At 38.3% G+C, this 13477-nt stretch overlaps 1 protein-coding gene across 1 annotated transcript; it reads right to left on the minus strand.

Annotated features, from left to right (window-relative positions):
- Nucleotides 1-8222: 8222 nt before the first annotated feature.
- Sec3 (exocyst complex component Sec3) lies at nucleotides 8223-12677 on the minus strand. Its single transcript, XM_067790046.1, has 7 exons — nucleotides 11920-12677; nucleotides 11628-11855; nucleotides 10286-10735; nucleotides 9848-10223; nucleotides 9520-9646; nucleotides 8949-9459; nucleotides 8223-8887 (listed from the first exon to the last, which is right to left on the minus strand). The coding sequence occupies exons 1-7, from the start codon at nucleotides 12562-12564 to the stop codon at nucleotides 8540-8542; spliced, it is 2685 nt and encodes an 894-aa protein (XP_067646147.1). The 5' UTR covers nucleotides 12565-12677; the 3' UTR covers nucleotides 8223-8539.
- Between the last annotated feature and the right edge of the window lie 800 nt (nucleotides 12678-13477).

The following is a 13477-nucleotide window of genomic DNA, read 5'->3' on the forward strand; positions in this document are numbered from 1 at the left end:
CTTTAACGTTAATTCTCTGCATCATCGCAAAGGCTATTCTCTATTTGGGATCGAAGGCCATTAATCTTCTTTGCTGGTATTCACTTTTGTACTTGGGGTATACTTATTTATGATATGCAGATTGTTCGAATAACAAGGGTGCATATTTTTTTTTGGCAATAAAAATGAACGAAATATAATTTTATATATATGTATTACATATATGTGGAAGTGCGGTTAGAAAGTTGTTCAAAATTCCTCAACTTCACCTCAAATACCGCGTAAGGTGATAACTTATGTTCGAGAATAAACTTGGCTGTGTTTGTTGGGTGTCTTCACATATTATTGAGTCAAGTGCACCCTCGAAGACTACGCGAGGTGCATGAACGCCAAACAGGCGCAAAAGCACCAGCCTTTTTTGTATCAGTTTAAAATATAGTTTCTATCTGTTAGTTGAACACCACCTCGTCAATAAACAAAAGCTTTTGGTCTGCGCCAGGGAAATTTTTTTCGGAAATCTACCATGATCACTTTTCACCAGCATACAGGCGTACAACAGTGCCTCTAAAACCACGTGAGGTGAAGACAACAATATTCTTATAAAAAAGCTTTTGGTTAACGTAACCCAACAAGCAAATGAAGGCCGTTTCTTTTAAGATAAAAAATATATATATATGTGTATACGTATTGTATTAATTGATGTTGTAATTTTTTTGGTAATTGATGTCAAATTTGGTGATAGTCAGGTACACGAAATCACCAAACCAGAGTGCCAAGACTGCAATAGTTTCCGGATTGCTGAAATATCCAGCTGCCCCAAATATCCGTTTTCCACCGAAGAGAGCTCTTTTAGGTAGGCTGTAGGATTTGGGTGTTGTATTCAAAGTAGTGCTCATCTTGAGCTAGACGAAGGGTTTGGTTTTTTTTTGTGCTGACACCGAAGAAAACAAACGATTGTAATATTTTATATAAGTTTTCTTTTGCATGACCATGGGTGTAAAGTAATTTTTTGTTGCTGTGACAGAACTCATGGTTAATAAATCATATAAAGAAAATCCGTTGAAGAAATTTCAAAATAATATATATATATGCTGTAGGATTGTAAATCCACTTATACATATGTGTTATGCGTAGGCATTTGCGTTTAAGTATAAATGTCTGTTTAATTTATAATTGTAAGAAGATAAATCTGTTAAGTATGTTTCGGGTCGTGTTAATATACCTGTTTAAAGCATGAAAAGAAATTGAAATATGGTTTGCTGATTTAATCGGTTGGGGATGGGGATGATGGCAAAAGGGTAGGTAGTGTGGAATCGCGAGGAGCAAAGGTAAGAAAGGGGACCTGCTCAACTCCGAAATAAACGAGCGGTCCGAGGTAGGGTGGGCTTCTGGTGGGATGTATGGAGGCGTATGAGGATGATGATTGTAACATCCGCCTCGCATCAATGTGGCAAAAGGGTTGAGGATCCCGCCTTTAAACTGAGCTAGCTGAGGGCAAATCCACATTGATCGCGCAAAGGGGCGGATGCACTTTCAAGGTGTACGTTACAAAGAAAACATAAAATTACAAGTTTATGATAATTTTTCAAACAAATTTTCAAAGAAAATACCCAGAGTAAAATCACAAATAAATTATGATAAAAGTGGTAAAATTACGAATTTTGAATTAAATGCGCATTTAAAACACAAAAAGATTGAGTTAATTAAGGTTGCGTGTGCTAACAAAATAATACATTTAGATGAATTACTTTTGAAGCTACAAAAAGAAGCTGGCAAGCGCAATATTAATATAATTGAATTGCAAAAAAATGATAATCTTTTTAAATATTTTTCGATATCAGATCTGAAAACCATTGGGAATAAAATTTTAAAACATTTAGAAATCGTCCTAACCGAACCCGTAGAAACTGTGACAGACGAAGACAAAAAACAACAATTAATAACAACTTACCATACCGACCCAATTTTAGGAGGACATTTCGGTAGCAAAAAAGTTTATGCAAAACTCAGAACCAAATATTATTGGAAAGGCATGACGCGCGATATAGCGAAATTTGTTAAAAACTGCGAAAAATGTCTTTTGAATAAGGTTAAGCCAAAAACAAAAGAAAATTTAGTCCTAACCGAAACACCATGTAAGCCATTCGACATTGTTGTCATTGACACTATAGGACCTCTACCTCAATCCGATAATGGTAACAAGTTCGCTGTCACCATTATATGCGATCTCAGCAAATACTTAGTAACGATTGCGATACCTGACAAAAGTGCAAAAACGGTCGCATCAGCTATTTTTGAAAATTTCATACTAATATATGGCATTATGAAGACGATTAAAACTGATTTAGGTACCGAATACAAAAATGAAATTTTTTCAGAGTTAACAAAACTATTAAAAATAGAACATAAATTTTCCACAGCGTACCATCATGAAACTCTTGGCACAGTAGAGCGAAATCACAGAGTTTTCAATGAATATTTAAGATCTTTTCTAAATCCCAATTTTTCCGACTGGGATGTTTACTTGAAATATTTCACTTTTCTTCATAACACAACAACAAACACAGTATTCGATAATAAATTCTCACCATATGAATTAGTCTTTGGCAAAACAGCTAATTTACCAAAAGAACTGCAAACCGATAAAATAGACCCGATTTATAACATAGAAAACTATTCGAAAGAAGTTAAATTTCGTTTTCAAAAAACTCACGAATTAGCGAATAAAACAGTTACAGAACACAAATTAAAAAATCAAACCGGATATAACAAAAGTTCACAACCAATATCTGTCAAGGTATTTGACAAGGTATTGCTTGAAAAAGAACCCCGCGACAAGCATAGTAGTATCTATATTGGTCCGTATACCGTAATAGATATTGACGGCGTAAACGTCACGTTAATTGATGACGAAACGAAAAAGAAAAAAATAGTACATAAAAATAGAATAAGAAAAATTAATTAAATTAAATTTTTAAATTCAAGATTATTTAAAGTTAATCTCTATTGTTAAATTAGAAATAAAATGTTTTTCTTCCAAACCTGGAAAAAAGACAATGAAATCAAATAAATTTAAACAATCATTAAAAATTAAGAACTTAATTCATACAGTAGAATTAAAACACAAAAAAATTGTTTTTAATTATAAAAATTAAATTTAAGTCCTACTTTAGAATTAGACTTTAGAATTTCATTTTTAATTTAGATCTAAACATAGATGTAGATTTAAATTTAGTTTAACAGTCTTAAACTTTTATTAAGATAAAATACATCACGTTTGGGACAGAAGAATTTGGCCAATTCTTCTTTTCCAAAGGGGGATGATGTAAGGCAACCCTTATGATAAGTGTTGAGTGACCATAACATCAATCATTAAATATTAACCACGTCAATTTTTTGACCACACCAATCACTCACCATGAGGGTTACCTTCATAAACGTCACTTCGAATGACGCGAATTAATTTCGCGCATTCAACTCGTGAAGAAGCAAAAGTTTTCAGCAGCTCACATATATATATATAAATACATATATATTAAATTCTCTAAGTTTGTGAACATTTTTATATTCAACAAATAAAATATTTTAAAAAGACTATATTTAAAAAGTAAAGTTCATCAGTTTCTTGTTTTGGTATTAGAAGCAGTGTATGTGCGAGAAGTCTACGCAATTAGTATTGTGTGCCTTACTTAAGTTGCGTTAAAGCGTTTGGGCGATAACCTGCGTCAACTACGACGCAAGAATAAAGATGACCACGATGGTCATCTTACATGGCGACCGTGACGATGGTCGTCTTACACCAGGAAGGCCGCCATTGCCTTGTACTGCTGCAGAGGGGCTATCGGAAAGAGATGGGGACTCTCGCCAAGAGTAGTAAACTGGCTTTATGAGATGGTGGTCAAACCGATTCTGCTATATGGGGCGCTGGTCTCGTGGAAAGCACAGGACACGGCGAGCACCTCCAAAATGTTATTGTCAGTGCAACGAACGGCGCTGATCGGTATCAGTGGCGCTCTCAGAACAACACCTACCTTGGCACTGAACGTCATGCTGAACATATACCCAGTAGATATTGCGGGAAAGGCGGCCGCGGCAAGGTCGTAAGTCAGGCTTCGTGTCAAGAGCTAAATTTAAGCTGCAAGTTTAAGTTGGCTGATCACTGCAGTGTATTCCAAGCGGAAGTTGCTGCGATTAAGGATGCGGTGGATGGAATGCTATCCAGTGCTACTACTGTTAGGGTATTTAACATCTACTCTGATAGCCATCAGCTATCAAGGCCTTGAGCTCAACTAAAGTGCGATCGAGGGTGGTTTGGGAGTGCCTGACCTCGCTTGAGATTGCATCGAATTATTTTACAATTAAGATTATCTGGGTCCCGGGCCGTAGTGATATCCCGGGTAACTGTCAAGCGGATCTCTTAGCCCGCATCGGTACAACTGAACCGGATGAAGATGGCTGTAGGGATTTCGGGCTCCCGCTGGCCACCTGTGGATTGCTCCTACATAGCTGGGCCTCGAGTCAGCTCAGCAAACGTTGGGCAGACACTACGTCTTGCAGGGTAGCAAGATCTTTCTGGCCGAAAGTGGATGGCAAGAGATCTGCTGAAATAATTGTGTTCACTAAGGCTCACCTATCAATGGCCATTGGGGTTTTGACAGGGCACTGTCCCATGGGTATCCATGCGGTACGTCTCAATATACTGGAATCTCCATCCTGTTGTTGTTGTAGCAATGCTTCACCCCACCTAGGTTAGGTTAGGTTAGGTTGCAAGGGCTGAGCTGAACACTATGGTAACAGCTCACTACTTAGGCCACCAATGGGACCATTGTAATACCCTATACGGTCTCAAAAGAGGACCCCTACCCTGCCTAAAGCGGGTCAAACCACCTCGTGGAAATTATAAATTTTGCCAGAGCCTTTACTTCATAGCAAGAGACCTCAGCGAAGTCATGTAGAAAATTTTTACGGAGGATAACCATCCTACGCCTACTAAGCGCTGGACAGTGACAGAGAAGGTGCTGGACGCTCTCTTCCTCTTCTGTACATCTAGCACCGTGCGTGCCTATTAAACAATGCCCTGTTAGAACCCTTATCAGGGACGATAGAGCTGATTTGTTTAAAATCAGAAGCGCTTCTGTGCGCCCCTTGTTATATGAGGGCCAGGTTTTCCTGGATGTCTCACACGATGATATGGCCCCACCTAACAGGCGCGACCGATCGCAAATTGTCATCAATATCCTCTAACGGGAGTCCAAGGAAACTTGCCGTTTCAACAGGGGTGGACCATAAGGAAAGGGGTCTTAAAGGCGTTGGTTACACATTACAATTAAAGAGATGGTTGGTGTCATGTGGGGACACATTGCAAGCGGGGCATACATTTTGTATGTCGGGGTTGATTCTGGATAGGTAAGAGTTTAACCTGTTACAGTATCCAGAACGAAGTTGAGCAAGAGTGACACGCGTTTCCCTGGGGAGTATGCGTTCCTCTTCCGCGAGTTTTGGATACTTTTCTTTAAGTACTGGATTCACCGGGCAATTCCCGGCATAAAGGTCCGAGGCCTGTTTATGGAGTTCACCAAGGACCTGCTTGTGTTTTTTCGCTTCATACGGCTGGGTTCTCAGGTGCCGTATTTCCTCAAAATGCTTACGGAGATGACTCCTTAAGCCCCTAGGCGGTGCTGGTTCATCAATCAGATGTCTGTTGGGATGCTCAGGTTTCTGGGTATTCAACAGGAACTGTTTGATCAGCATCTCATTTCTCTCCCTGATGGGGAGTATTCTCGCCTCATTATGCAGATGGTGTTCTGGGGACATAAGAAGACAGCCCGTGGCGATTCTGAGAGCAGCATTTTGGCAGGCCTGTAGTTTCTTCCAGTGGGTAATTTTTAGGCTTGGCGACCATATGGGTGACGCGTAGCACGTAATCGGCTGGCTAATTGCTTTGTATGTAGTCATGAGCGTTTCTTTATCTTTTCCCCAGGTACTGCCAGAGAGGGATTTGAAGATTTTGTTACGGCTCTGAATTCTCGGAACAATTGCGGCTGCGTGCTCACCAAAATGTAGATCCTGATCAAACGTCACACCCAAGATTTTGAGGTGTAGGACAGTCGGTAGCGTAGTGCCATCGACGTGGATGTTTAAAATGGTCGATATTTGGGACGTCCATAAATAAAGCCGCGGAAGATTTAGTCGGTGATAATGCCAGGTTTCGCGAGGCGAAAAAACTGGAGAGATCAGGGAGGTAGCCGTTTATTTTATTGCATAGCGCATCAATCTTTGGGCCTGGGCCTGTGGCCATTATTGTGTAGTCATCGGCGTAGGAAACGATTGTGACTCCTTCCGGTGGTGAAGGTAGCTTAGATATGTAGAAATTAAACAAAAGTGGGGATAGGACACCACCCTGTGGTACCCCTTGTTTAATTCTCCTTGGTTTTGATGTTTCGTTTCTAAATTCCACCGATTCCTGCCGACCACCCAGATAATTTGCGGTCCACCTTTTAAGACATGGGGGAAGGGTATACCCTTCCAGGTCTTGCAGTAACGAGCCATGGTTGACCGTATCAAAAGCTTTTGATAGGTCTAGCGCTACAAGTACTGTTCTATGGTGGGGGTATTGATTTAAACCGCAATTTATCTGGGTGCTAATGGCATTTAGCGCGGTGGTAGTGCTATGGAGTTTTCTGAAGCCATGCTGATGAGAGGCTAGCTGCAAATTGGCTTGGAAATAAGGGAGCAAAATGGCTTCAAGCGTCTTTGCTACTGGCGATAGGAGAGATATCGGACGATACGATTCGCCTATGTTAGCTGGTTTCCCAGGCTTTAGTAGCGGGAGCACCTTGACCATTTTCCATTCCTCTGGTATGACAAAGGTGGAAAGAGACAGGTTGACATGCGCTAAATATTTGAACCCTCTTTCCCTAGGCTTTTAAGCATCGGCATGGCTATGGGATCCTGCTGCAGCTGTATGGAGGATGATGAGGTTTTGCCAGAACTAGGCGAAAGTACTTCGGTCGCGACTCACTTGGATCTCCCGAGGATTTATCCAAAGTTGAGATCGGTATCATTCAGAGCTTTATCGATGCTACCCAACGATTCTCTAAGTAGCTAGATCTAAGTCACCGTTATTTTTGGTGTATGTGGTATCACAACGGACCTTCGTGTTGTCCAAGTAACCTATCCTATGTGAAATATGATTATATGCACATGACTGTACATTTATGTATTAAGTTAAATTTGTATATGTTCCGTTTGTCCTCAGGGACATTATTATGTATTCTATTTCCCACAACGGTATGTATGTATATACATAAAACGATAGCTTTATGTATGTTTAATTTTACACATTTTTGTAAATTTATTTTTTTTCTTTTAAACATTATAGTAATGTTAGAAATTCATTTTTTTCGGTTATTGGCCTGATAGCACTTGTATGTTTTTGCAACTGAAATGGCGTATAAAACGAAGGTTTTATACATATATTTTAACACTTCCCGTGAGTGGTTTATTTATTATTTGTTGAAAATGTAAATTTTTTTTAATTATTTGACGCGAAACACGTTTTACTTACGCGTAACGCTTTGAAATTCCTTGCGGTCTGGATTTGTACTCAACCACATGTTATAAAGTCCAATTTTTCATATGGTTGAGCTGCAAGGAATTTCAGCGAACCGTTCACGACGAGTTTGAAAACGCGAATATTTTTTGTGAAACTCGATCCAAAAGATAATTCTCCTGCCTCAACTTCTACAGCAACACCCTTCACAAACTCGTCACTATATAGTCCCCGAAAATCCTCCGTTTTTTTTTCTCGGACGTTGTGGCAGCGCACTGCCCCCTCAAGTGGCCCAATGAAACCAGGCTAATCCTGTTATTTTTTTTGTTTTTTGCATACATAGTTTTGTTTGTTTTTTTTTTTTTTGTTTTATTTTTGTTTTATTTCTAATTTATAATTTTTATTGTTACCGAGTCTTTGAGAGGCAGTGGCTTCTTAAGCGCCGAGATCTAAAACCTCTCAGCTACAGAGAAACTCATCAACTGAGAAATATAGATTCACAAAATACAATAGATTAAAAGTATAAATATAATTTTTTAATTATTAAGAGAAGATAAAGCCGTTTTTTTATGGTAAAGAGCGCGTCCGAAACATCAATTATTCTCGAATGAGAGTTATAATCTTCATTTTCATGAATTTAACCCGCTTTAGATGCAATACGAACTGAATTAAAAAAAATAAATGTTTAACATAAGTTTTTATATTTTTATATTTTTTATATATTTATTGTTCGTTTTCCTTTATATAGTAAATGTTTATGTACGCTCTATTGCACTTATAAATAGTGTATGTTATATATACCCATTTTTATAACAGTTTATAATTCCATATCTATACTGTAAAGCAAAAATTTAACACAATCTGCACGAAATTGAGTATAACACTAATAAAAAAAAAATAATAATACACTACTTATATAACATACTTGACAATGCATTTTGCTTCACAAAAGTACTAACTACATATGTATATAGACGTCAGCCAAACACTACAGGTGCTGTTTTGTTTTCAATGCGAGCGCGCTATATCAGAGAAGAAATTTAATATGTCCTGTATATTAAACTCCAAAGTAATCATAGCACCCGCATAACATTTCTGTATTCGCTCTTCCAAAAAATTGTACTGTGCAATAAACTCCTCTTGCATTGCATGCCAAACAACTTGCAGTAAATTTTCTTCTTCACAAAGATGTTTCTCTACTTTTTTGTAGAGATTTTCCAAACCCTTTTTAACCTCACGCGCAGGATATTGACTGATAACTTTGCGTAATTCTTGTTTGGAGAAAGCCATTTGATAGCTAATTTCAGTTTCTTTAACACCTTGTGCAACTTTTTGTTGTACACCCTCGAAAAACAGCTGGAAATAAATTTTTGTTTACATTTTATGGTTGACATTGATAAGAAGTTACTACGCTTACATTTAATTTCTCTAATGGACGACCAAAATATTGTATAACATACATTTTCAATGCATCGTTGTAACGCAATTTAGCTTCTTTTTTCTGCGCTTCCAAACCTTGCACCTTCAATTGCGCCAATAAGGAATACATATGATGATAATTTTCCATGCGTACTACTTGTGAGGGCGTTTTTGAATGCTCTTGCGCATGAACAGTAATACTTTCGAAAATAGCATTTACTAATTGTAAATACCATTTTTCCATATCAGTACGACGATCCGATTTGCGAAATATACCCTCAGCAGTTTGTGCGAAATATTCGAAATTTTCAACATAAGGTAGTATACCACATTTAGAACGTTTAGGCAGTTTAGCTTCTTTAATCGATTGTAATTGTTGTTGCATAAAACGATCGAAATTTCGTTTGACTTGTACTAGCGCCGAGGCGAAAGTCATACTAAGGAAGGAATGTGTATCCTGCGCTGACATGACATGTTGCGTTAAACGGACGAGCACATAGAGTGAATAGCTAGAATATTTAAATTTTTTAATACAAAAAAAAAAGGTAAAAAATATTCAACACTCTTACAAACTGTCAATGCGCTCGTAGCTTTGTATAAAGCTCACCAGCTCGGGCTCTAAGCAGCCAAATAAAGCCATCATCAATTTGCGAACCTCTTCGTTGATTTGGCGATCAATTTTCTTTTGTGGAAAGCCTAAAAAAATTAATTTCAGCATCTTAGTAACATGTAAAGAAAGATTGATTAAAATGAACTAGATTTTGTTAATGCATCGGCTCAAAGCCTTAAAAGGAGTGCTTCTATTCCTTCAGCTCGTATGATTCCTATTTGAATCTGATTATTTTGAGACGCGTTGCTATAAAGCTAGTCAATACAATATCAACAACAGAAACTTACCACTGGCATCGCCACCACCCCCACCACCACTCGCCGTTGTGGGTGAAGTTAATATGCTTGAAGAATCGGTGCTTTTTTCCAATGCATCCAAAGTGGTTTGAGTATTTTTTGATGTAGGACTAATAACATCCATTTGGAAGAAATTTATACAAAACATTTGTTCTTGCAGTGCAACAGGTTCCAATTCCGCCAATACTTTTTCCAACACAGAATCAAACCGCTCACGATCTGCGTTATCTGCACCCACACCCCATTGATCACGATTGACGCCCAAAGTGCCGTAAGGCGCTGCAGAAACAACAGATTTTCGCGATGAGACAGATATATCCAAGTCTTCACGTGATGTACGTAATTTTTCTGATACTTGTATTTTAGCCTATAATATAATACTTTATACATTAAGCTTATAAAGAAATAATCCAGCAATCAAATACATACCAAAGCAAAGAAATTCTTAATATCACGTTCGTAAATCTTACTAAGCGATGTAGTATAGACACGCGTTAGACCATCATATGTTTTACGATCCATTGCTTTTGTCCAATGCATTAACTCTGTGTAAGGTGTAAGCTCACGATGCACCGAAACATGATTCGGTAGTACAAGGTCTGTGCTCATTGTAGTATTATCACCCAATTCATTACCCAAATGTATAAATAAATTATTCATAAAACGACTAACAATTCCAGAGAATTTTGCTTTCCATTTTTCAAAACGTTTGCGTTGATCTTGCACGGCTTCAAGGCGCAGCAACGAGGGATCTATATCGCTATTCATAGCTTGTTGTAGACATTGAGCGGCTGCTATAGCAGCTTTTCGGCCAACAGCATTTTTCAAATCAGGTTCATCTAATGCCTTTTGGTGTTCGTGAGGTAAATCGAGCTGGGTCTGTGGAAATGTTTATACGGTTAGTAACGGATAGGAAGGGGAAGTAGTTATTTAGAATATTTAACGCCTAAAGCGTGCGACAAATTTTAACGATCGACTACTTATTATTTCATACAGACCTAATTATTATTATTATTTTTTATAGACCTCTTGTTGTTGTAGCGATAAGGACACTACCCAAAGACCGGATGCAGATCCGATACGTTCCCGTTCGCGGGAACTATTTAGTACGACCACATGAAACCTTCTAGGCCATACCGCCCTCCCAACTACTAGATCCATAGACCTCGTTTGTTATTTGGTTATAATACTATTTAATTGGGATTCAAGGGGTTGTGTAGCGCAACATATAGCTTCTCCAACCCAATTGTCAACCTCACCTTCGAGCGGCGAATCCCGTTTCACTAACAGACGAGGCTCTGGCGACCCCAAGCTCCTCATGGAACTTGGGGGTGGAGAGGGAGGGATGGCCTGAAGGTTCAATGTGGCCATATAAATCGTTCCCGAGATGGTCGGGTCAGCACCTTAATGGTGCTGTGTTACCGGATCGTATCGGATCTGTATCCGACAAAGGACCATCATATCGATAACACTCCCCAAAGCCTTCGGGGAGTAACCTAATCGCTACAACAACAACAACAACAACTATTTAATTAGTGATTACTGTTACTCCCTGCAGAGAATTAATGGGCTTAGAATAGAAGGTTCGTCACGGTCATATAAAATCGTTCCTTCTCATTCTCCAACAAATCGAAATGAAAATAGAAAAAGAAAAAGAAGAACGCACTTCATTGACGAAGGTCTGAGATGTGTATCTAGCATATATACATCAGATTTGTCGTCCCTATGATATACAAACGTTTTGTGCTTATTACAGGGTCGATCAACTTACAATCACTTTGTTTAGTTCTTTCATCAATTTTATATTATTGTTGTTTGCAATTTCTATCATAGCATTCTTGCCACCAATCTTTTCCATAGTCTCTTTAACATGACCCAATATCTCTTCATAGGAATCTAAACGTTTTTCGAAGCTATCCGCCTCAATGATTGCCTTATCAATGTGTTCCATCAACTGCATAACCTGCTTTTCAGAAGCTAATACACTTTGCATGTTTGCCTGTGAATGAACCAAAAGTAGCTGTCATTAAAAATTTCATATTGCACATATATTTAATACATACACCATCCAAATCATGCAGCTCTTTGGACAGCTTTTCAATGAGTTGTTCTGCATCTTTGACAGCAAAATCACATTCGGAAAATAGCTTTCCCAACTCTGTAGCCTCCTTATCTGTTAGTGCTGTAAATTCTTGTGCCTCTTCTTCATCTTCCGTATCTTGCGTAGTTTTCTGTTCTGCATTCCGTTCCGCTGCCAATTTTTCTGGTGATTTTTCATTTAACCAAGCACTTGGTATATTACGAAACTCTGCTTTGTGACTGCGCACGTACTTATGTATTTGTTTATAGAGCACAGCCAAGAAATTTTGTCGCTCGCTCAAGTTTAAGGCATACCATTTATAAGTTTTCTCAATTTGTAAATCAAATTCATGTGTTTCGGATTGTTCATTTCGCCCATCCACCCACTTAATCTCTTCCATTTGCCAGGTACGTTTCTTTTTATATTCACCTTCCCGTTGCTCGGATTGTTTGACGACGCATACTGTGACGACCGGCACAGGTGGTGGCGTAGTAACTATACACAAATAGCAGGCCCTTTTCTTTTTGTATGTTTTCGTCACAGTAACCACAGATAACACCCGTTCATTGCTGCTGTTAAATAGCTCCTTTTGTAGAATATGCTTAATGTTTGCCAGCGTCGTCAACATCCTTGGCTACGCTTCAGTTACTTTGAATTAATAAATTTAAGTAAATTTCATTGTAAACAATACACAAATATATTATTAACTTCGCTTGACGCCCTTTTTGCTAAATTTCACAAAATGCTAATTGATGACATTTTCAAACAGCTGATAGTGCTGTTAAGCGCTCTTGTTATTTTTCTCTTAGTTAAGCCGTAGTTACCCACGAACGTACGTAGAAAAAACGTGTCAGCTGACACGACCTAAAGCTGGAGACATTGGTGCTTTATCGGTTTATCGGTAACCGTATCGGTAAACTTTTAACAGCTGATTCGACCAACCTTATGAGAATCAGTGCAATCGATTATTGGTGCCGCTAAAGTCGTAACCGTATCGTAGCCAACCAATTGGGTTTTGGTTTACCGTCGTAACGATAAACAGCTGATTACGTTAGGGATACGGATACAGCGATACGACATACGGCACCAATGACTCCGGCTTAACTTATGAGTGTGCAATGTAAACGAAAACTCATCGACGTTCAACGCACGTACGTACGTAGCCCGGAACGTAGAAACCAAAACAATTTTGATTTTTTCCGTAAGTACGTGTCAGCTGATCGCTCTCTCACTAGACAGAGTTGCCTAGTAAACGTTTGTGCGCTAATTTTTGACCGTTTGCAGTTATTATACAAAAAGGCCTAAAGATTGTATAAAATTTTGTTGAAATATCCTAAAATTATTATATAAAATTGTAGGTTACAAATAAATGAACTAGAAATTCTTATTCAGTATTTGTTTCTGCCATTTGCACGATGGAAATTTGTAATTCCAAAAGTTGATGTTTCCATAAGCATGCATGCAAAATGGTCAATGGCAACAGTGCTTTGCTGTAAACAATACACACACAAATATGTTATGTACATGTACACAGACGCACA

Source organism: Eurosta solidaginis, chromosome 5 (assembly GCF_040869045.1).
Source record: "Eurosta solidaginis isolate ZX-2024a chromosome 5, ASM4086904v1, whole genome shotgun sequence".
NCBI lineage: Eukaryota > Metazoa > Arthropoda > Insecta > Diptera > Tephritidae > Eurosta > Eurosta solidaginis.

What these genes read in the sequence shown, in the direction of transcription:
- Sec3 (XM_067790046.1), bottom strand. Translation starts at nt 12,564, where the DNA reads ATGTTGACGACGCTGGCAAACATTAAGCATATTCTACAAAAGGAGCTA. An exon ending in AAGAACTAAACAAAGTGATT is followed by an intron (nt 10,736 to 11,627) that starts GTAAGTTGATCG and finishes ACATTTCCACAG; the next exon opens with ACCCAGCTCGATTTACCTCA. An exon ending in TACGAGCGCATTGACAGTTT is followed by an intron (nt 9,460 to 9,519) that starts GTAAGAGTGTTG and finishes TAAATATTCTAG; the next exon opens with CTATTCACTCTATGTGCTCG.